General features: G+C 51.2%; 1 protein-coding gene across 7 annotated transcripts in view; it reads right to left on the bottom strand.

Moving 5' to 3' along the window:
* Window positions 1-17675: 17675 nt before the first annotated feature.
* ST3GAL1 (ST3 beta-galactoside alpha-2,3-sialyltransferase 1) overlaps window positions 17676-24290 on the bottom strand; it is a 96879-nt gene continuing 90264 nt past the window's right edge. For 6 of the 7 annotated variants that reach the window (XM_055432652.2, XM_088844848.1, XM_055432650.2 and 3 more), the window contains one exon: window positions 17676-21999. In XM_055432652.2, the coding sequence (XP_055288627.1) occupies window positions 21826-21999 (174 nt within the window). In that variant the 3' untranslated portion in view covers window positions 17676-21825. The remainder of the gene's footprint in view (window positions 22000-24290) is intronic. The other variant, XR_008686778.2, reaches the window with a different exon arrangement.

The raw sequence follows: 24290 nt of genomic DNA, 5'->3' as shown, positions 1-24290 counted from the left end.
CGCCTGCTTTTAGCAACCTGCACTGATATGTAAGAGATCCAGCTCCCCTGGGGCCACCATAGTGTAAAGAAGCCCAGACCACATGGAGACACTGCAATGCTGGCTCTGGTCACCAGCCCCAGCCTAGGCTGCACCGGTCCCAAGTTGGGGCACAGAGGAGCCTTTTGATGTTCTCAGCTGCCTGATGTTGAGATAGCCCATTCGGCCGAGTCTTCAGGCACTTTTCTGTGCTCCACCCCACTTTCTGACACACAGAACTCATGAGCATAATAAAACTGTGGTTTTCTGTCATCAGGTTTGGGTATGCTTTGCGCTTCAGTAATAGAGCAGCTGGAATATCCCTTCCCAGATCTCCCAGATGCTTAAGGTTTTTCTTAAGCATCCTATTGTGTGAGTTCCTCACGATGTACTCTGCATATAAGTTAAATAAGCAAGGTGACAATATACAGCCTTGACGTACTCCTTTTCCTATTTGGAACCAGTCTGTTGTTCCATGTACAGTTCTGACTGTTGCTTCCTGACCTGCATACAGGTTTCTCAAGAGGCAGGTCAGGTGGTCTGGTATTCCCATCTCTTTCAGAATTTTCCACAGTTTCTTGTGATCCACACAGTCAAAGGCTTCGGCATAGTCAATGAAGCAGAAATAGATATTTTTCTGGAACTCTCTTGCTTTCTCCGTGATCCAGCAGATGTTGGCAATTTGATCTCTGGTGCCTCTGCCTTTTCTAAAACCTGCTTGAACACCTGGAAGTTCACGGTGCAACTGAAGCCTGGCTTGGAGAATTTTGAGCATGACTTTACTAGCATGTGAGATGAGTGCAATTGTGCGGTAGTTTGAGCATTCTTTGGCATTGCCTTTCTTTGGGATTGGAATGAAGACTGACCTTTTCCAATCCTGTGGCCACTGTTGAGTTTTCCAAATTTGCTTGCATATTGAGTGCAGCACTTTCACAGCATCATCTTTCAACATTTGAAATAGCTCAACTGGAATTCCATCACCTCCACTAGCTTTGTTAGTAGTGATGCTTTCTAAGGCCCACTTGACTTCACATTCCAAGATGTCTGGCTCTAGGTCAGTGATCACGTTATCGTGACTATCTTGGTAGTGAAGATCTTTTTTGTACAGTTCTTCTGTGTATTCTTGCCTCATCTTCTTGGGCTGGAAGAAGCACAAGCTGGAATCAAGATTGCTGGGAGAAATATCAATAACCTCAGATATGCAGATGACACTACCCTTATGGCAGAAAGTGAAGAGGAACTCAAAAGCCTCTTGATGAAAGTGAAAGAGGAGAGTGAAAAGGTTGGCTTGAAGCTCAACATTCAGAAAACAAAGATTATGGCATCTGGTCCCATCACTTCATGGGAAATAGACGGAAAAACAGTGGAAACAGTGTCAGACTTTATTTTTTTGGGCTCCAAAATCACTGCGGATGCTGATTGCAGCCATGAAATTAAAAGACGCTTACTCCTTGGAAGGAAAGTTATGACCAACCTTGATAGTATATTAAAAAGCAGAGACATTACTTTGCCAACCAAGGTCCGTCTAGTCAAGGCTATGGTTTTTCCCGTGGTCATGTATGGATGTGAGAGTTGGACTGTGAAGAAAGCTGATCGCTGAAGAATTGATGCTTTTGAACTGTGATGTTGGAGAAGACTCTTGAGAGTCCCTTGTACTGCAAGGAGATCCAACCAGTCCATTCTAAAGGAGAAATCCTGGGTGTTCATTGGAAGGACTGATGCTAAGGCTGAAACTCCAATACTTTGGCCACCTCATGCGACGAGTTGACTCACTGGAAAAGACTCTGATGCTGGGAGGGATTGGGGGCGGGAGGAGAAGGGGACGACAGAGAATGAGATGGCTGGATGGCATCACCGACTCTGTGGACATGAGTTTGAGTGAACTCCAGGAGTTGGTGATGGACAGGGAGGCCTGGCGTGCTGTGATTCATGGGGTCGCGGGGAGTCGGACATGACTGAGCAACTGAACTGAACTGAACTGAACTGATTGTGTGAGTGCTCAGTTATTTCTGGCTCCTTGCGACCCTATGGACTGTAGCCCACCAGGATCCTCTGTTCATGGGATTTCCCAAGCAAGAATACTGGAGTGTGTTGCAATTTCCTACTCTAGACGATCTTTCCAACCCAGGGATCAAACTCGTGTCTCTTACATCTCCTGCACAGCAGGCCAATTCTTTATCACTGAGTCACCTGGGAAGCCCAAACATACTATTAGCCAGGTCTTTTATGGTCCGAATCTCTGCCCTCTGGGTCTCTGATTCCACCCGGAGTGGCTTGTTAAGGTGTTTTCCTAAACAAAACTCTCTGGGATGTGTTCTGATGCCAGCAATTAAGATAGCAAAGTGTTTTATCTCTGCCAAGTTTTTGAGTGCTTGGCATCTAGAGATGCTGAATTAATGTTAGTTTTGAATTCTGTCTTCTTCTTTGAACTTCTGGGGAGCTGGAAGAGGAATAGAAGGCTGGGGTAAGGCAGCAACTTCAGAATTCCAGAAATGTGCCCCTGGATCACTTCGGATTCGGCATTCAAATCAAGCAGGATACAGCAACAAAAGAGCCCTTGCCAGCAAGTTTAATAGAGGACATTTAACACATACTTCTAGGTACAACAGTGCAGGACGATTTGAGAGGCCTTACATGCAAGGCTGCCAGATAAAATACATGACTGCCAGTTACATTTAAATTTTAGGTAAACAAGATTTTTTTCTATATAAGTATGTTTCACGTGATATTAAGGAAAACTTACTTATACTAAAAAAAAAAGATGTATTGTTTATCTGAAATGCACATTTTTAACTGGGCTCGCTGTATTTTTATTTCTTAATTCTGGTGAACTGTACTCACAGGGGACTTTGAGGCCTCCTGGAGGTTGGCAATAGGAGGAAGCATTCCTTCCTGGGGCTGAGGCATAAAAAGGAGGGGCTCTTACCAGGGCCCAGGGGTTGATGCTGCCCTCTGGAGCTGGCACCCTGGCAGGGACTGCCTTGCTGGGGCTGAGACCAGAGAGGGCATTTTGCCTCTGCAAAGATGCTGCTGGAAGCAGAGGGACAAACAGCACAGCTTCCTCCTTCTTCCCTCCCTCCTTCCCCTACCAGTGCCTCCTGTTGGCTGAACCTAGCTGGAAGTTACTGGCAAGTGAGCTGGGAAGTGTAGTTTGCAGGGGTCAGCCGTCTGGGCCACAAGCAGAGCAGACAAGGGAACAGTGTCTTCACTCTACAGTTCACCAGATTTATCAAAATACGGTAGACTTCTTTCACCATTTCTTGAGCTCTCACAATGTTCATGGCACCATATCAAGCAATTCTTAGACCACATGTCTTTCCATTCTTGAGCAAATTATGAGGAAGACACAATTCTTTTCCACATTTTACATGTCAAGACATCAAGGTTTGGTGAGATTGAGAAATTTGCCCTAAACCACACGTAAAGTATGCGGCAGGGTCAGATCTTTGCTACATCAGCAGGAGGCACTTCGGTCCTGTGGGCAGGTTGGGGGAAAGATGGGAGACAGAGAACCACAGCAATATCAATTCATCATAGACTCTTTGGATCTGGAAGGGGCACCATCTTGATTTACGTCCACTGGCTTTGGTTAACACTGTACCTGAAACATCTTATTGTTATTTGTTGTCATTTAATCACTAAGTCAAGTCTGACTCTTTGCAGTCCCATGGACTACAGCACAACAGGCTTTCCTGTCCATCACCAACTCCCAGAGTTTATTCAAACTCATGTCCATTGAGTCAAAGATGCCATAAACTATCTCATCCTCTGTCATCCCCTTCTCCTCCTGCCCTCAATCTTTCCCAGCATCAGGGTCTTTTCCAATGAGTCAGCTCTTCACATCAGGTGGCCAAAGAACTGGAGTTTCAGCTTCAGCACCAGGCCTTCCAATGAATATTCAGGACTGATCTCCTTTAGAATGGACTGATTTGATCTCCTTGCAGTCCAAGGGACTCTCAAGAGTCTTCTCCAACACCACAGTTCAAAAGCATCATTCTTACTCTTCCTAAAGACATCTAATCCATTAGTTCTTCCATCCAAACACCCCAAACTCCCATGTTGGCAGCCCAACATGGTAGAAAACAGCAGAAAGTCACAATTAAGGGTCATCAATTGAACTTGGAGTCAAAGGGCCAGTTCAAAGCCTGGCTCTGTCATTTATTATCTCTGTGACTTTGGGCAGGTTACTGAAGCCCTCTGTGTCTCTCACTCTTCATTTATAAAATGGGTCAGATGATGATAATAAAGACAATCGTGACAATGATAATGATGTTGCCTACATTACAGACGGCGTCACTGCAGGTAGAGTCAAGGCTGCCTTTGTGAGTAACTGTCCAGCAGCAACCCTGCCTGTCGATATGAATGTTCAATGAACTTATCCATGAGGGACACCCATATAGTATCTAGTCCATAGTCTGCACCCAATAAACATTGGCTGTTGTTATATTTATTATAGAATCAACTAAGTGTGGCACAGTACAGAAAGCTAAAAAGTGAAAGTGAAAGTCACTCAGTCGTGTCTGACTCTTTGCGACCCCATGGAATACACAGTCCATGGAATTCTCTAGGCAAGAATACTGGAGTGGGTAGCCTATCTCTTCTGCCGTGGGTCTTCCTGACCCAGGGATCAAACTGGTGTCTCCTACATTGCAGGCAGATTCTTTACCAACTGAGCTGTCAGGGACGCCCCTAGAAAGCTGAAGTCCCTGTGAACTGCGTGATGAGGGAGGTGAGCAGTGGTGGGAAACACACTGCGTCAGCAAGTTGCCCTGCATGCTAATTAGGACCCCGTTGCTATCCATGGGGGGCAGAGGACAGAAAAGACCAGCTCTAGCTGGAAAATACACATCAGGACTGGGAAGGAGTTAGTCTTACAGGAAAGAATCCCAGAGGAGGGAATATCCAGGGTGTGGGCTTGGAGGAGAAGCAGACACAGGAGCTGTGGGGTGGGGAGTGGGGGTGGGGTGAGCCGTGGGCCCAGGAGGGCAGGTGGCAGAGAAGAGGGCAGAAGGGTGGATGCAAGATGCAGAGGCTGGAGAGGTTGACAAGGAGCATGGGTTTCGCAGGAACTCTGGCTGTCTTCATGATAGGAAGACTTTCCAGTTGACAGCTTGCTTGGACAGGGAGGGCAGGAGGGCAGAAGGGAACAGGCTTGGGGCCAGGTCAGTCCCTGTTTTCCATCCCACTCAGCCATCACTTTGTTGCACTGAAGCTGTCAGGCCAGGTAATTTACACAGAGGGTCCTGGGTCCTCGTCCTTACTGAACGCCTTCACTTGGATCCATTGTTCATGTGAACAGACACCTTCAATCTTAAAGAAGGAAAGCGATGCTGTGGGGCCTCAGTGAGTTACTGTGTGTCCCTAAATGTGGAGCTGGCAGCCTCTGCCCCTGGCTCTATGCAAGGATTGTGACGCGTGATTGTGGACATGAACGTATAAGCAAAAAGTCAGAATCTCATTGGATAAGACCCTGATGCTGGGAAAGACTGAAGGCAAAAGGAGAAGGGGCTGACAGAAGATGAGATGGTTGGATGGCATCACTGTCTCAATGGACATGAGTTTGAGCAAACTCGGGGAGACAGTGAAGGACCAGGAAGCCTGGTGTGTTTTAGTCTATAGGATCACAGAGAGTCAGACACGATTTGGCGACAATTTAGACACTATTCCAGGATCTGGAATACTGCACAATATTCCTGGGGGCCCCTAATCTTAGCACAAAGTGTCCCCCTGTTCTGTCCATCCCCTCTCCATCCCAGTTGGATCCTTCCAGGTGGTGTGTCTTGGTCAAAAACTCTGCCAACCTGAGTCTTTGGCCTTGGGACAGCCCCACACATCCCTCTGTATGCCCTGGGCTCTGAGTCTCATCTAGGGTCAGATTAGGGGAGGACTTCTGGGATCTGGACCCCCAAGGCCTTTACTTTATGGCCAAGAGAGCCAGGGTCAGGGGAGAGACAGGGGGACCCTATGGGGTCTCCTGCAGGGCAGGAATGACTCAAGGAGGACTCTCCCATCTCTCAGCCATCCTCCACCTTCTGCTTCATCTCTTCCATTTCCCTGCCCACCTGCCCCACCAGCATTCTTCCATTCAGCCAGCAATGACCAGGCACCTGCCAGGTATGGTGAGAATACGAGGAGCCCTCCACCAGCCGCCGACCAAGAGTTGCCCAGGGGGTGAGGTGGACAGGAAGGCAAAGAAACAATTTGCTGTGGAGTAAGCGTGTTCCTCTGAGAGTAGAGGGTCATCCTGGGTGCTCTGGAAGCCTGGTGAGACATGAGATGTGGGCGCCAGGAGGCAGGGGGTGATGGATGTTCCAGACAAAGCTGAGAGGCCAGCTCATGACTTTCCAGTGGTCCAGAGGTGATACCTGGCAGCCCTGCCAGGAGGCTGCAGAGCTGGAGGTCGGGAGCGGGGCTGGGACCGGGCATAGGTCACGGGGTGACCTGGTTTCCCAGGGACTCAGAGTCCCGGGGAGTATGAATCTGACCGGAGGCATCACCTGAGCAATGCTGCTCTTTCTAAGCTTCCCGCTCTCAGCTGTGCCTACGTGCATCAGGACAGAGAAAATTCCACTGTCGACGGAGCGATGACCTGAAGAGGCTACACTGTGCGTTTTCCACCTTGATTCGGAAAGTTCAGCTGGTAAGGGGAAGCCACGTGTGGGGACAGGAAGTCGCATTTCCAGGACGTGCCTGGAGTCACAGCTCTATTTCTGGAACAATCCAGCGGGCTCCAATTTCTTTAGGAAATTTAAATGAAATCCTGCAAGGCCAGTTTTCTCTCTCATTGTTCCGGGTCCTGACAAGCCCTGCCTGCTCCTTCCCGTCCTCATCGCAGAGGCCTGGCTGTGGGGAGTGTGTGACCTGGCTGCCTTCCTTCAGGGCTTCGAGACGAATCCCTTACATGCCGAGGACACGGGACTGGAGGGACCCCACCCAGAGGGAGATCCTGTCTCCCTAATCTCTGGCCATGGGCCCAGCTCTGCAGACACAAGCCCCTACTGCATGTGTGTGCTCAGATGTTCAGTTGTGTCTGACTCTTTGTGGCCCTGTAGACTGCATCTCGCCTGGCTCCTCTGCCTGTGGAATTTTCCAGGCAAGGATACTGGAACACGGTGCCATTTCCTCCTCCAGGGGATCTTTCCAACCCAGGGATCGAACCTGCGTCCCTTTTGTCTCCTGTATTCGCAGGTGGCTTCTTTATCACTAGTGCCACCTGGTAAGTTCCCACAAGGCCCCAGAGGCTCCCGGAAAGCAAGACAATCAGGGAAACCTGCTCTGATCTTCCTCCTGCTGCCAAGACCCTCTGAGACGTTGAGCAAGCTTTTATTCCCACACCCTGTTTTCCGCATCCATAAAAAGGGATTATTAACTCATATTCTGTCCTCTTCCTAGGACTTATCAAATGAGAAAATATAGGAAAACAATTATTGATTACTATTTTAAATGATTTCTGTATTTAATTTTTTCACTTCAGTGAAATCCAGATTATATGTAAGTGAGCATTTTAAATTGTACCACCCAGTGGCATCTGATGCTTTTGCCATGGTGTGCGATTACCACTAATGAGAAGCCCCTGCATGGCAAACAGCAAGTAGCCCCTGCTCACTGCAACCAGAGAAAGGCCACACACAGCAGCAAAGACCCAGTGCTGCCAATAAAAAATAATTAATTAAAAAATTTCTTGAATTAATTTAAAGTATCCATGTTACAGAGGCAGAATGGACAGGGTGCAGGGACGTGGGGTGGCTGTGGCGGGTGACAGGCGGGGAACCCCAGGAAAGCTGCCTTGCACATCTGTTTTGCAGATAAGAGAGGCTAATGGAGTCCCCAAGAGCAGAAGCAAGAAAGGAAGATGAAGGATTTGGTTTGGGTCTGTGGAATTTTAAGGGCCATAGCAGAGAAAATACGCAGGAGACAGATGGGTACGTGGGTCTGAGGGAGGAGAAAGAAAAAAGAGAGTGGTGGCACCAGCAGCGAGGAGCGGCATGTCTGTGATCTGTAGGAAGAAGACCAAAGCAGGCCTCTTAGAAAACCCAGATATTTGAAGGTGAAGTGGGGGATGTGGAACCTGCAAAGGGCCAAGACGGAATCAGAGAGGAATGAGCAGCCACGCGAAGAGCGTCGGGCCTCCCACTGCTTTCTCTTTTCGGAAGGCTCCTATTAGACCCTCAGCAGCCAGCTGGGTGTGACCCTCTTCTCTTTTTGGAGCTGCCCCCGTCCTGCCGCAGCCCTCCAGCTCAGTCTGGTCAGCACTCTGGACTCTGGCAGCCCAGGCATTCCCTGAACTGGGCTGGCCCTTCCGTGATGGGTCAGCCCACCAGGGTCACCGCGAACATACCTGAGTGAGTGAGTGAGTGGAGTCGCTCAGTCGTGTCCGACTCTTTGCGACCCCGTGGACTGTAGCCCGCCAGTCTCCTCCGTCCATGAAATTTTCCAGGCAAGAGTACTGGAGTGGGTTGCCATTTCCTTCTCCGGGGGATCTTCCTGACCCAGGGATCGTACCCGGGTCTCCCGCATTGCGGGCAGACGCTTTACCATCTGAGCCACCAGGGAAGCCTAACATGCCTGCTTTAGAGCAAAACTGTGAACCCCCTGTCCCCACAGCTTTGGTGAGCACACAGAAGTCTCAGTAATGACTCACTCATTCCCAGCATAAGTCGTCTCCACGAGTTTGTCCTCTCTATTCCCCACGGCCTCAGGTGTCTCGAGGGCGTTGGACATCTATTTCGGGAGACACTTACTACTTGTTAACATGAAGTCACTCAGTTGTGTCCGACTCTTGCACCCCATGGACTGTAGCCTGCCAGGCTCCTCCGTCCGTGGGATTTTTCCAGGCAAGAGTACTGGAGTGGGTTGCCATTTCTTTTTCCATTGGATCTTCCCAGCCCAGGGATTGAACCCAGGTCTCCTGCATTGCAGACAGACTCCTTACCATCTGAGCCACCCAGGGAAGTACCTAACACATGTTAGCTTTCCTTCGATTCTCTTAATTAAGTAAGTAATATTTATTTTTGGTGAAACAGGGTCTTTGTTGCTGCTAGTGGGCTTTTTTCTAGCTGAGGCAAGTGGGGGCTCTCTTCATTGTGGGACACTGATTCCTTATCGCAGTGGCTTCTCTTGTTGCAGAGCATGAGCCCTAGGGAGCGTGGACTCAGTAGTTGCAGCACCTGGGCTCAGCTGCTCTGTGGCATGTGGACTCTTCCTGGACCAGGGATCGAACCTGAGTCCCCTGCATTCTCAGGTGGATTCTTAACCACTGGACCACGAGGGAAGTCCCTTTCATTCTATATAAATATAATAAATTCCCAAAGGCCCAGTTAGTCAACCAACACAAGTTTTAAGAGTCTACTATGTACCTGGTACTGTGCTAGTAGTTGGGAATTCCGAAGAGAAGAAACAGACTGTGTTCCTGGCCTTAGGGAACTTTTGTTTGTGACTTTGGGCTAGTGGGGAATTGAGGCATCCTTCGGTGTCAAAGCTTGAGACACATAGATTTTGCCCAGGTCCCCCAGTGTGCAGATCTGGTAATGGAGATGTGGGAGCCAGTATGTAGCCGCTACTGCCATGCTGTCTGCAAGAATGGGAGTGGCCTGGCTTCACTTGCAAAATCCACCCTCTCTTCTCAGTGTGCTTTCCCTGATGCCCAAATTACTCTTAGCATCTCCCTGGAGCAGTTCTCTGGACTTGCTGAGGCAGCTGCCAGGAAGAGTTCCCTTCTCCCAGGAGACAGATGCTCATGCCACCACTGGGCTGTCTACACCGGGGCGGACCATCTTGCACAAAAGGAGCCAGACAAAGGTGACAGTCACAGCCACCCAGACACACCAAGCTCCTAGTCCACACAACAGCCCTTGAGATAACAGAAGGCACGGATGAAGACTAGGCTGAACAGCCTTGATCCCACTACCCACTGTCTCTGGGGCCCTCCCTCGGCTCTGGGCTGGCCTGTCTGCATTTTGCTGAGCCCGCAGAAGGGAGCCCTCCACCCAGGCATGCTTAGGACCCTGGGGCCCTTTCCCCAGTCAGCTCCCTGATGTCCGTGACATTGAGGAAGACATGGTGGACATACTGCTCCTCTGCTATCCCAGATGGCCCCCCACATTCCCAGCCTCCCCAGCAATTCTGTTTGGGCCACATGGGTAGATCACGCTGGCCACTAGGCTGTGAGCGGAAGCAATGGGTGTGGACTCGAGTTAAGAACTAGTGAGTCATCTCCACCCCCTCAGCCCTTTGCCAGTGACTTTGAAGACCGTGGACTGAAGTTGAGGTTGGCACGGTCACAAGAAGAAGACACTGGGGGAGTCTGAATGGATGGCTGAACTCACCAGCCTCTGACGCAGCAAGAAATCAACCTCTGCCGCTCTGTTCTAAATCACTGGGATCTGTGGGCTTATTTGTTACTATAGCACCAGCTTGTCGCATCCTGACTGATGCAGTCAGGTCTGATCTTGAACCCTCTAATCCCTCATGGAGTTTGTGACCACAGGCAAGTAACTAACAGTCCCTGAGCCTCAAGTCTTCCCTGAAAGAGGTAGCACTATCTCATCCATGGGGGCTCCTGTGAGAACTGAACGAGAAAAAGCATAATGAATGCCTGGAACAGACACAGGACTCAGAAAATGTGGGGCTGCCATCTTGGCTTTCTGTAAACTTTGTCTTTTAGTACCCATTCTACAGATTGAGAAGCTGAGGCTCCAAAAACTCAGGTTTATCCCATATATTACAAGGCTAATGAGTCACAGAAAGGGTGGGAGTCTTAAGCTAGTGAAATGCTGAGGTCCAGAGGTCCAGCAGGGCCATGGAGAGAGCTAGGCTGTGTGACAATGTGACATCATTTAAAGCTTTTTAGCCAGTCCACACTTGCTGGGGTTTTGACCTTTTCCAACTGTGTCCAGCCTTTTCCTCTTAACCCAATTCTCTTGGCCAAGAGACAGAGATCTCAATGTCCTTATCTGGAGGGTGTGGACTTGATAATTCTCAATGCCAAGTTGTTTTTTTTTCCCCAGGCAAAGCTATATTGGGGCCACTGCTGCAGCAGGGAGGGAAGCAAGAACAAACAATAGTTTCCCTTGCTTGCTGGCTCGCTCCCTGAGGAGGGGCGAACTGGTTCCTTACATGAGGTGAGGGTAGGGGTGTGTCCAGGGGTCAGGCTGGAGGGGTGGTTTGCCCACCCCTTAGGTGGTGCTGGGGGTGGGGCTGGGGGTGCATACATAGCACCTTGCTTTTGCCCCTGGCTTTCAAAAGTGCAATTGGGTTTTTTTAGTGTCTTTGAATCTTTTGTCCAGAATTTGTCCCAACTAATCAATGCCATTACTTTGCCAACCAAGGTCCGTCTAGTCAAGGCTATGGTTTTTCCAGTGGTCATATATGGATGTGAAAGTTGGACTGTGAAGAAAGCTGATCGCCGAAGAATTGATGCTTTTGAACTGTGGTGCTGGAGAAGACTCTTGAGAGTCCCTTGGACCGCAAGGAGATCCAACCAGTCCATTCTAAAGGAGATCGATCCTGGGTGTTCATTGGAAGGACTGATGCTAAAGCTGAAACTCCAATACTTTGGCCACCTCATGCGACGAGTTGACTCACTGAAAAAGAGTCTGATGCTGGGAGGGATTGGGGGTGGGAAGAGACGGGGAAGACAGAGGATGGATGGCATGACCGACTCGAGGGACATGAGTTTGAGTGAACTCCAGGAGTTGGTGATGGACAGGGAGGCCTGGCGTGCTGTGATTCATGGGGTCGCAAAGAGTCGGACACGACTGAGCAACTGAACTGAACTGAACTGAATCAATGCCAAGTCATTTTAAATCCTTACCCGGGTGTGTGTGTTTTCTGTTTTCAAACACTGTGTTGACAATCTGGCTGAAGGCGAGTCCACTGTGCCCTCTGGTGGCCAGTGTGTCTCGGTGTTCGGGTGCGGCTCTTGACCAAGGTCACTGTGGAATGTGGGCAACTCCCAGGTCAGGGCAAACCAGTCTGTTGAGGGGGTGGGGGCGCATCTCCAAAGTGCTTCATTTTGGAGCAGAGCAGACAGTTCCCTGTCCGCACACTCTTGTGGGGATCTCAGAGCCTTGCTTTTGGAGTCCTGGCTCTCTCCCCCGTCCTTTGCTGGCAGGTGACTTCATCTCCTGGAATCTGTTTCCTTGTGAAATTCTCTTCTTCCAGAAACAGTGCCTCTTGGCAGGATTGCTGCCAGATTAAATGAGACCCTGGTGGCTCAGAGGTTAAAGCGTCTGCCTCCAATGCAGGAGACCCGGGTTCGATCCCTGGGTCAGGAAGATCCCCTGGAGAAGGAACGGTAACCCACTCCAGTATTCTTGCCTGGAGAATCCCATGGACGGAGAAGCCTGGTAGGTTACAGTCCACGGGGTCGCATAGAGTCAGACACGACTGAGCGACGGAACGGAACGGAATGTAGGCAAAGCCCTTAACCCATGTTGACAGCATATGAAAGGGAATTACGATCATCACTAAGAATCTCCCATGTTTCCTGGCGTCACTGTCGTCCTGGCATAAGACTGTGACCTCCCAATGTCAGAGAAACTGTCTTGCCCATCCCCAGCCCCCAGTGGCTCTTGGTACACATTTATCAAATGACACACACACACACACACACACACACACACACACACACACATAACATTGGGCTTCCCAGGTGATGCTGTTGGTAAAGAATCTGCCCACCAATGCAGGAGACATCAGAGATGTGGGTCCGATTTCTGAGCCAGGACGATGCCCTGGAGGAGAGCATGGCAACCCATTCCAGTATTCTTGCCTGGAGAATCCCATGGACAGAGGAGCCTGGGAGGCTATGGTCCATAGGGCCGCAGAGTCCCCCACAACTGCGTGGCTAACACACACACACCTAACATCAGGAATCACAGTTTCCCCTTTGCAGAAAAGGTCCCTGTCTGAATCCAGGTCTTTGACACCCAGGACCTGTGGGTACCTTTGATTCAGCCAAGGTTCCTTCTTGGGGGACTTACAAAGGAAAGGAATCTTCCATCAGTCCACAAATCTACACCAACTCTAGCTCCCTATTTTGGACAAAGTTTCAGGAAAGCCTGTCCAAATGTTTTAAAACTTGGAGGGGAAGGAGTTCTCAGAACTGGTTGGTCCCCACAAGAAGCTGAGCTTGGACATCGTGGTGGGGTAGAAGGCACTCGAGTTTCTGCAGTAATAGGTTATATGTTAGCACTGCTTCTCCAGGACTGGAGAAAGGATGCTCTGAATTGATGGTTATCAGGACCCCCTGCTGTGGTCTTCCACTTGCCAGGTGTGTGGCACCCACGTGGGTCTCCAGCCCTGCAAAGAAGCTGGCTTGTTCCCTGACTTGTGGGAAGTGCCTGGAGGCTCCTGAGGACGCCGCCATCACTGCAGCCTGTGGTTGCTCTCGTCCAGTTCCCAGCAGCATCTTCCAGGGTGAGAACCACATCTCTGTTGGCTTTGTTGATGGTTCTGGACTTCACGCACCCCCGCTCCCCAAACTTTCCTTTGCTGTGGGTGCCACTTGGGCTGTGGGTGCCAGATGGCACCTTCCGCCTTTCCTGTCACTGGTACCCACAGTCCTGCTTCAGACTCTCCCCCATTCGTGGCAGACAGCAGATCGATGATGTGTGTTTCTTACCAAACTACTGCCTTGGCTCGCAGGCTTCTGCCCACATCCATGGCCTCCACAGTCCAGAGCCTGACAAGGCCCAGGTCTCTGATTCCAAGTGGCTGAGGTCTCGGTGCTTCAAGCCCACCTTCCTGTCCTGGGCTCTGGGTTCATGGAGAGACTGCTTAAGGAGCCAGTCAAAATCCTCTGCTCACTATACTTCCAGTCAAGCTGAACTAGAGAGTGTGGCTTTGAATTGGAGCAAAGCATCCAATTCCCTTATTTGTTTCATCCAGTTGAACTGACTTTTCCACCCCCAACTGCAGCATCCCACCTGCAGCAGCCACGGCAACCTGTGCAGGGAGCCCTGCGGAGTCTGCAGATGGGGAGGAGGCTGAGGGAGGGTCAGCTCCCCGAGGGCAGCGGGGGCGTGGCTGGGCTGCTGGGCTGCCTTCTCTTTCTGTCTCTTCTTTGTTGTTGCTGCTGCTAGTCAGTCGCTAAGTCATGTCCGACTCTGCAACCCCATGGACTGTAGCCCGCCAGGCTCTTCTGTCCGTGAAACTCTCCAGGCAAGAATACTGGAGTGGGTTGCCATTTCTTTATCCAGAGTATCTTCCAGACTCAGGGATCAAACCCACGTGTCCTGCATTGGCAGGCAGATTCTTTACCACCAAGACAACTTTGAAGGCATGTCTCTTCTTACAAGGGCACTGATCCCACTATGTGGCCCCACCCTCATGACCTCATATGAACCAAATCACCTCCCAAAGGCTTTGTTTCTGAATACCATCACACTGGGGTGAAGGTTTCAACATGTGGATCTTGGGGGAAGACAATTTAGGTCATAGCAGTGGGACTGGAATTGAGCATAGCCAGTCTCTGAATCCTTCCCTATGCCCACAAATAAAAGTGTGGCAAGGCGCCCAGAGTCTCTGAGAAACAGGTTACCTGGAATCTGCCGATTCCAACGAGGACCTGATGTTTCAGTTGAAGATGACCAAAGGGCTGGGACTCTGACACGCGGAAGGAACATCGTTGTGTCCTCCAGGGCTCCAGAGTTTGGAGAGGCCCAGTGGTGTGTGTTACAGGGAAAGGGTGAGAGGGTAAAACACACCATCATCCTTGTCCCGTGGACGGATGCTGTTGAGGGAGGGCTGCCAGTGCCTGAGCCCCGGCCGTGTTCAGCGGGTGCTGAGTCAGACCAAAGCAGAAGGAGAGGCCGGCCCTTCCCCAGTGGACGCAGAGGGACCCACAGAGCAGTGCGGGCTTTCTTCTCAAGCCCCTAGAGCACAGCTTCCGGTACCTCACACAATGTCCTCACTTGGGAAGGGATAGACTTTGGTGACTTGACTTTAGTGAGTCCTGGTGTAAACAAAACATCTTCCAAAGGCAATTGGAGGACAGGGCGCCAGAGAGCCAGGGACACCTCCACCTGGTGAGTGACATGGCAGATGGATGTGACAGGCACATCCCAAGAAACCCACTAGCTCACGCACAAGGAGAGAGCAACGCCTGAGGTGAATCCCTAAATACAGGGGGCCATGAACAGTGACAATGAACAAGGAAGAAAGAAACAAAGAGGGGGAAACACTGATGCTCATATACTCTCTCCTGTCAATCCTTGTGTATGTGTGCAGATCCTTGTGATAGAAAGTAAAAAGAAATTAGAAGCCCACCTTCATTTTTGGTTGGCTTGTTTATACCTACTTTCAAAATTTTGCATTGTTTTTTAAATGTTAAGATAACTTTTATGCAATTTTTAGAGGTTACTTTCCATTTACAGTTATTACAAGATAGTATCTATATTCCTCATGTGTGCGATACATCCCTGAGCCTGTCTTCACCCAGGAGTTTGCACCTCCCATTTTTCCACTTCTATATTGCCCGCCCCCACCCGACTCCCCTGCACATAGCCACTGTTTTTTTCTGTTTCTTTTTTGTTATATTCCCTAGCTTATTGTATTTTTTAGATTCCACTGTAAGTGAGGCCATACAGTATTTGTCTTTCTCTGTCTGACTTATTTTGCGTAGCATCATGTCCTCCAAGTCCATCCATGTTACTGAAAACGGGAAATTTTTGTTCTTCTTTTCTTATTCCGTTAACCCTTTGTGAAACAGTCTAGCGTGTGCTTGGAGCAGCCTGCGGGGTGCTGCTGGGTGTATTTCCTCAGTGGCCCCACAGTCAAATCCTGGGGGACCGGCTTTTGTGGGAAGGGTCAGTGGTGCAGAGCAAGCTGGCTTTGGCTTGTACCCAGCGAGTGCCTGAAGGTTCCCAAAGAAGTGCCTTTGCATCCTCGGGGCCACCTATGGAGGATCCTGGCTGATTCTGTCCCCTGCTGGCAGCTCCCGCTTGGGACAAGGGGGCGGTGAGTTCCCACCTGGCTGAGCTCACCCCGTGGGGCTTGACTTCGTGTTTCGCCACCTTGTGGCCGCCTGTCCACATTACAGCTCTATTGTGATAGAATGGCTGTGGGCATGTTAGTAGCTCAATCTTGTCCACCTCTTTGCAACCCAATGAACTGTAGCCCACCAGGGTCCTCTGTCCTTGGAATTCTCCAGACAAGAATACTGGAGTGGGTAGACATTCCCTCTGCAGAGGTCTAATGTGACACCAAACAGGAACAAACCTAGGGGAAGATAGGTCTCTGATGGAGGGTCAGCAATTTTTTCAGTCAACAAATGATAAGAGCAGGGCCCAGATATGGTATAATTCATTTAACTCTCAATGTGTGTTTACAGTTTCCTGCGTGACTCAGATGGTAAAGAATCTGTCTGCCATGTGGGAGACCATGGGTTCCATCCCTGGGTCTGGAAGATCCCTTGAAGAAGGGAATGCAACCCACTCCAGTATTCTTGCCTGGAGAATCCCGTGGACAGAGGAGCCTGGTAGGCCACAGTCCACAGGGTTGCAAAGAGCTGGACACGCCCGAGTGACTATCACTTTCACTCCACGTTTACATGGATGGTAGGGCAACACTCCAACTTTGTTCCGTCTCTAAGTCTTGCCCAACTCTTTGTGACCCCATGGTCACATGGAGCCTGTAGCCTGCCAGGTTCCTCTGTCCATGCAATTTCCCAGGCAAGGATACTGGAGTGGGTGACCATTTCCTCCACCAGGGGATCTCCCCAATCCAAGTATCAAACCCGAGTTTCTTGAATCTCCTGAATTGGCAGGCAGATTCTTTACCAGTGGCGCCACCTGGGAAGCCCCATCCCAACTTTATTCATATGGAAATATGTGCAGGGAGGCTAAGCAACTTGCTCATGCTCACAGAGCTGATACCGTGGACACCAGACAGCCTGACTCCCGAGCGCCTGTGTTAATCTTTTCACCGTCCTGCCTCCGGGAGCTGCCTTCAGGTCACCACAAACTTGTCAGGAAACTGGGGAGGTGTCACTGAAGAGAACAGGTAGCCCCAGATCAGAAGACAGAAGGAAATCTTGTCTTGAACCTCACCTCTGCCCTCAACTGCCTGCAGTCATTCGCCAGCCCTGCAGGGCTGTTGAGAAAATTCAAGACCACGCCTAGGGAGGAGGTTTGCAAACTGTCAAGTGCTGTACCTACTAGGAGGTAGTATTATTGACACCAACTTTCCATTCTGTATTCCCATGATTGGATTGCTGGAATTATTCTAAAAACTGGGAGATTTGTGCCACCTCTGGATCACACTTGGATGTGCCCATCTCTTCGGGAAGGAGGGACACTAACTTGGCCCACATCAGGCTACTTCATTCAGCAAATGCTCAGTGCACTGAGCGGGCATGTGTCTCCTCCAGCCTCCTAGGATGAATTTATTCTAGGTCTAACGGCCTTTGCAGTGGCGCCCACTGGATAGATGAGACAGCTGAGGTTCAGAGAGCTTGGGTGACTGGCATTAGTCACATAGCCGGGAGAAGGCACATCTGAGGAGAGGCTAGCTCTCCATGTCCTGAGCCTCTGGGTACCTGGTCGGGGTGGACACTAACCCCGGAGGTGTCTTTTAAGACTCAAAGCGTCCCTTGCGTGGAGACTTTGAGAGGCCGTACCAAGACACGGCCCTTACAGAAAAACGACAGACACATCTGAACGATAAAATAGCTCTCTTTTATTCATTTTGATTTGGATCATTGGAAATATTCAACAATAAATTAAAAATAAAAAATAGAGCAGAAGCTGTGGAAGGCAGGCTCTTGCCAACTTCATTCAAAAAAAGCATCCAGATGAACACTCAGCTGCAAAACACGGGAGCCAGGCAAGGAGGGGCGGACGAAGAAAGCGGACTTTAAAACGCCACCGACCAACCCACCAACAGGACTGCAGAGAGGGGAAAGTGCTCGGGGGGCTTTGGCTTTGACACAAACCGGGTTAAGTGCGAGCACGAGGTGCACCAGGTCCATGCTACCGGGGCCCAGTGGGGCTCCTGACACAGACCCTGCTTAAAGCTGGTGTCTGGACCAGGCTCTCGGGCGGGTGAGCGACTATGGCAGATCAGAAACTGAGCAACAGGGGCAAGTTCAGTATAAGTACAGATCTCTGATGGGCTGGGAGGGAAACAGGAGGCTGGAGGCAGGCTTGGAGGAAAGGCATTACTTTGGGTAAGGACAGACTACGTGGTGCCACCTTGCCTGGCAGCTGTTCCTCACCCCGTTCCGTGCACAGGTGTCATGTACCCTGCCAACGCCCCCCAGGGGGGCTCAAAACACATAAGCCCAGACCTCACAAGAGGCTGACCAGCCAATGGCCTGTGGCCAACCCTGCACAAACCAGATGTCCCTGATGGATGCAGTGACAGCCCCCAGCTCTTTGGAGGGGTGAGAACAGTTGCCGGTCCTGATGGCACGTGGCCGGAGTCCAGCCATCTCTGGCTTCCCTCGAGAAAGCACTTCCGGCCACACCCATGTGAGGGAGGGCGAGCTGTTTTCAGTTTTCCACTTTTTCTTTGGGTTCAGGCTGCCTTGAAGAAAACAGTTAAAGCAAACATCACAGTTCTCAGCATTCTCTGTGATTCTATTTCAACTTGGACCCAGAGGCCCAGCTTGCATCGAGGTAGGTTTGGCCTCTCGCCAGCCCTTCTGGCCACAGCCAAGCCTTGGGGGGCAGTCTCCTCTGAACCTGCCCTCCCCACCCATCCACCACAGGAATGACCTGCCCACCCCTTGTTGCCTGGCTTCTCCCTTTTACCTCCTATTTCCTTAGATCTGGCTTCTCCCACTAACCCCAGCCTAGGTGGTTTTCTGGACAATACCTGATGAAGCTGGGGTTTCCAAACACATCTGCTCAAGAACGTTCTTCTCTGCCCCAGATCACTACTCTCCCATCCTCCTTTCTTCTCCTTCCCGTGGGTGAGGCCAGGGGCTCCGGGGATGTGGCTACAGGCATAGGTTTTGCTCCAGCTCCAGACAGCAGCTTCCTGGTTCCCTGAGGGAGCCAGAAGGCTGGGGTGTTGCTGACATCTTTCTCCCTCGTTAGCCTGGCCTCTTTAGCTTCAGGCTCAGCACTGCCTGCTGCAGCAGGAATGCCTCTAGCCCTTGCCCGGGGCTAGTCTCCAAGGAGCTCTGTCTGTGGAATGGGCAGAGCCCTGGGCTGGGATGCTGGGCCCCAGGGAAAGCCTCCCCTTGTGGGTGCTTCTCACCCTCCGGCTGATGGCCAAACCCCTGTGGAAACACTCTTGTCCAGGTCTCGGCCACCCTTACCCCAGGTATGGGGCCCCTTGATTTAAGGCAATGGTGTGTTAATCCTGGCCACAGTGGCGGGCGCTTAGGTGGCCGTTGGTAAGCCCAGGAGACAGACACAAAGCCATGTCTGCCCCAGCTGTGGGAAAAACGTGATGCTATCTCCTCCACTGGAAGGGAGGTGTGAGAAGGCGGAGGTCACAGCCTGCCTCGGGCCCCCGAGGCGGCCTGAGAACGAAACCGGGTGCTGAGAGGCTTGTAGTCAGAAACTTAAACCGACTGCGGCTCTCGGAGGGGCTGGGGAAGCCCACCTCCAGGTGGTCAATAGGGACCCAATAACACCCTTTTTCGGCTAGAAATCTATTTCACAGTTGGTTCACTTGTGCAGTCACTTCCCTTCTCTGGCTTTGCTTTGCTCATTTGCAAAAGGGGACCCGAAGACTGAAAGGCATGTCACAGTGAACAGCCTGGTGCCGGGGAGAGACGGGGTGGAGACCAGGCGGCAATGAGTCAGCCAACCCACACACGCTGGCAGAGCTCCTCACGTCAAGGGCTGCCATGACCTCTAGCTTCTGAGGATTTATGCTGGGAATCATGACCTCACAGCAGTTGACAAGCGATTGTCGATCAAGAGGGTCTTCGGTTTTGGAGGATTTTAATGCTGGAACATTTTTCGTTTGTTTGCTTGCTTTTTTCAAAAAAACAAAAACAAACCTTCTGGATTCTGAATCTTTGAGAATAATGTCTGGGGAAGAACCAGCAGGGTGTGTGGCTTCTAGGGACACTTGTGAATGACCGATGCCCACCGTGGGCCTCCCCATTTGCAGAGGGAGATGAGGAGGCAGAGGGCAGGGCTTGCCAGAGGGCTGCGGGGCGCGGTGCGGCGGGACCCCTGGCCTCCCAGAGTAGCATCCTTCATCCTCCTCCAGGCCACGGTCACACCTTCTCAAGGCACCGTGGCCCTTCAGGGAATGCCCTCGACAGCAAGAGATTTCTCTTTTTTTGATTAAATGTCAGCACGTGCGTGCTAAGTTGCTTCAGTCATGTCCGACTCTTTGCAACCCTATGGACTGTAGTCCGCCAGGCTCCTCTGTCCAAGGGGATTCTCTAGGCAAGAAGACTGGAGTGGGTTGCCATTTCCTCCTCCAGGGGAATCTTCCCAACCCAGGGATCAAACCCACATCTCTTACGTCTCCTTCATTTGCAGGTGGGTTCTTTACCACAAGCGCCACCTGGGCCTATGAGTCCGTTCCCACCCAGCCCCAAGACAGTAGCGCTTGATTTGGAGATTCTTAGCCTGAGACTGAATCTAAGCCCACAGTGAGGAAGAAGAAAGTGGGGCTGGAAGAGAAGGAGATACACAGCATCCGGCAAACCTACCAACCTGACACCCCACCAGCAAGCCCTCAAACACCCCAGTACCCCATGTCTAAAGATCTCTACAAAACTGGCTTTGAGCGCCCACACTCCAGCTGCCTGCCACAGCAAGCGTAAGTGAGTCTCAAAGTGCAGACGATGTCAGTTGAATTTAAAAGACAAAACAATAAATAATCAGCAAGGCTGACGAGGAAGAAAGAGCAGCTGGGACATGAAGGATGAGGTATGACTTCTCCCCTCTGACGGTCACGTTTCTAGGATGTCCTCATACAGGTGGCCAGGGGGGATCTGACCCTGATGGCAACTGCTGGCTGACGCCCCCTCCGCCGCGAAGCTCTGGAAGGTTACAGGCACCAAATCCAATAGTCTGTGAAAATAAGAATGTATGGTCCATGGCTGACGGGACTCTGGATGGAGCCTAGTTCCAACCTAGCTTTCTTGCAGCTCAGACACTGGCTCCGGAAACTAGAACACTCTCCCCAGCTACAGACCAAGGGGAGTGCACTGCTGGGGTCCCCTTCCCCAAGTTGGGGCTTTTGCCACATGTCAGTTAATGCATGAGTTTCTCCCTCCAGTACCAAGGCACATGGAAGCGCTTAGACCTGCGCTCAGCCGTCATGATAACCACAGAGATCAATTACTTGAGGAAACGTCAGCTTGGGAAGAAGACATCTCCTGGGTATTTAGAGTCTCTGAAGACCTTCAGGGCGGGGACCCCTCCTGGCCACGGTTCAATGATCTTTGGGCAGAAAGGGGAGGTGGGCTGTCCTGGAGGTCGTCTTCACCCAGAAACGTCCCTGTGAGAATCAGAGCTTTGACCCCGGAGCCCTTGGCGGAGCAGTCTCTGTGTTTCCCCCCAGGAGACCATCCTCTCCTCTAGAGCGTGGGAATCCTCGGATGGGACCTCTCCAGAGTCTCCCCACCTCCCCCAGCCCAGGACAGCAACGAAGAGGGGGTTCTCCCCACCGAGACTGGTTCTGAGGCTTGCTCTGCAGCCCTGGCGGGGGTCGGCGACCTTGTGGAGTAGATGCTGCCAAATGTTGGGGTGCAGGAGGCTGTGAGGGGCACCTGTGCACACCCCTGAGGCTGGCCCTCGAAGTTCCTGGAGAAGAACGGCTCCGGCGAGCAGCCGGGGCTGGATGCAGAGTCACATGTGGCGCGCCTGTCCTCGGCCCTGCGCGGCATCATCTTCCCTTGAAGATCCGGATTTTGTTGATGGATGCCAGGGTGGCTGTCACATTGGACTCGAAGTCCCCATCGTGCACCCCCGTCTTCCGGAAAGCTCCCGCCGACGGGTTATTCTCCCAATAATGGTGCCAGTTCCCTCTGCTGTCCGCCCCGAAGCCGTACAAGTCCACCTGCCAAAGGCAAAGCAAAGGGAGAGCCGCTCAATGCGGGGAATAGCCTCCAGGAGCCTGGCACTCCCAGGCGCTTGCTGCAGCAAAGGCAAGTTGAGTGAAAGTCAAGTCCAAGGCCAGAAGGCAGAACGGAAGCCTACTGCTTGTCGGTGCCTGCTGGGTGCACCTCCAGGGAGGTACAACCTCTTCTCCAAGGACAGAAGGGCAGAACTTCAAAGTCCCGCAGTCCACCCCAGGCCCCAGTTCTGCCTCCTGCTGGTATAACCTGTGAATGCCAAACCACTTCTTTGAGCCTCACTTTCCCCACCACGACTGTGGCGAGGTGGCTGTGACCCACCAAGAAAAGGTGCTGATCCTTTTCCTTCCCTAGGCTAATATTCATCTGGTCCAGGGGTCCTCACTGTCTGGTGGGTGATGGGGCAGGCTTCTCACCTGCGACAAGCATTTACTGAATCTTTATTCTGTGTCAAGTGTGCATTAAACCTGTCAGAGTTCAGGGGGATGCTGGAGAAATTAGGGATGAGGGAGTTAAGTCTCAGCCCTAGGAGCTTCTTCTTCTTTTTTTTTTTAAACAATATATAATCATATCTTTATCAACATGCCCTTGCCGGGATGAGTACTGTTTTAGGGGGAAAAAAATTGTCTACTTAGACAAAAATATATATTTTTGGTTATATGATTCCGAGAGGTTTTCTCTTTCTCTAGCTTCTATGATCATATCACCATTTAATAAATTTAAACTAGGGTAAAAGACAAAATATACGAGAAAATTTTACTTGTACATTATGCAACTTAAATCCTAATTTTTCTTTCCTTGAAACTCTCCATAAAAGTATTTTTAATTAATGTGCTTCTTGGATAAACAAGCGTTAACACAAAATAAGATATTTCATGATCAAATAAGGTAGGAAGTTTAACAGATGGTTATTTGTTTGCTTTTGTTCTGTTTGGAGATCAGCAAACTTATCCTGTAAAGGGTCAAATATTAAGTACTTTTTCATAACCTATCTTTTAGAAACAAATCACAATCCTGCCCATATTCAAGAGGAGGTGACGACAAAAAGGTATGAGTAACAGTCCCCTTGAGCTGCTAGATTATGACAGCCACCAGCTGGGCCCTCAAAAGGGGCTGAAGTCAGGGCTTCCCCACCACACTGAGGCGGGCGAGGAGACCGAAGTGGGCAGAGAGCTTGTCCGACAAGGTGACCTTCGAACGGGGTCTTGGAAAGTGAGTAGAAGATGGCCAGGAAGGGTCTGGCATGCTAAGTTGCTTCAGTCATGTCCGACTCTTTGTCATCCTACGGACCCTAGCCCACCAGGCTTCTTTGTCCATAGGACTGTCCAGGCGAGAATCCTGGAGTGGGTTGCCACGCCCTCCTCCAGGGGATCTTCCCAACCAGGGACCGGAACCCGCATCTCTTACATCTCCTTCGTTGGCAGGTGTATTCTTTAGCACTAGCGTCACCTGGGAAGCCCAAGAGACTGGGGAGGAGGCTTTCAGGGAGAGGAACGGCCTTGCTGGATGCAGCGTGGCAGACAGATTCCAGGGGTGGGGCCTGCCAGACCAGGAGGCAGCTCTGTGCTGACTGCAGCCTTTTTAGGAAACGCTAGCACAGACACGGCCACCCCAGGGCAGGAGGGAAGGGCACCCCTGAGGCAGAAGCCCACGGGCTCTGTGACCAGCAGACAGGAGGTGGGGGCTGTAGGGGGTGCCAAGAGGCAGACATGGTTTCTGGCAGGGACACCCGGATTCTGGCTGAAGGAGGGGGGGAGATGGTGGCAGGATACACGAGTTAGAGATGGCGGGTGGGCTTTGCTACCCCCTCAACTCCTACCTGCAATTTCCAGCTATGAGCCTGCTGGGACAGCGGGCAAGGATGGACCGTAGGTGACAAGAAGGGACATCGGAGTGTCCTGCCTGAACCCGGGCCAGGGAGGAAGCTGGGGGGTAACTGTGGTCCCCCTCCTGTTTCACTGCCCACAGGCAGTGAACACCCCAGATTGCCAGTGGGAACATGGGCACAGCCTGGCAGACGGTGAGGAGAGTCCATGATGGGGAAAGGCACACTTGGCAAAATCACTGGTTCTCAACCTCAGTGAGCAGAGAAATCCCTGGGTGTCTGGGGGAACCCCGTCCCTGGTCCCCGCTGCCAGCAGTTCTGGTGGAAGTGGGCTGGGCTGTGGCCGGGGGGCTGGAATTTAGCTGCACAGATGATTCTAATGAGCAAACGAGATGGAAACTGAGGTCCCATTAGACAGCTCCCCCATTACAATCTGCTCCCTTATTCTGC

The sequence above is a fragment of the Moschus berezovskii genome, chromosome 16 (assembly GCF_049115385.1).
Source record: "Moschus berezovskii isolate FMDL1 chromosome 16, NW_MosBer_1.0, whole genome shotgun sequence".
Classification (NCBI taxonomy): Eukaryota; Metazoa; Chordata; class Mammalia; order Artiodactyla; family Moschidae; genus Moschus; species Moschus berezovskii.
Note: the sequence above shows the minus strand (reverse complement) of the source record. Positions and strands in the feature narration are given on the sequence as shown.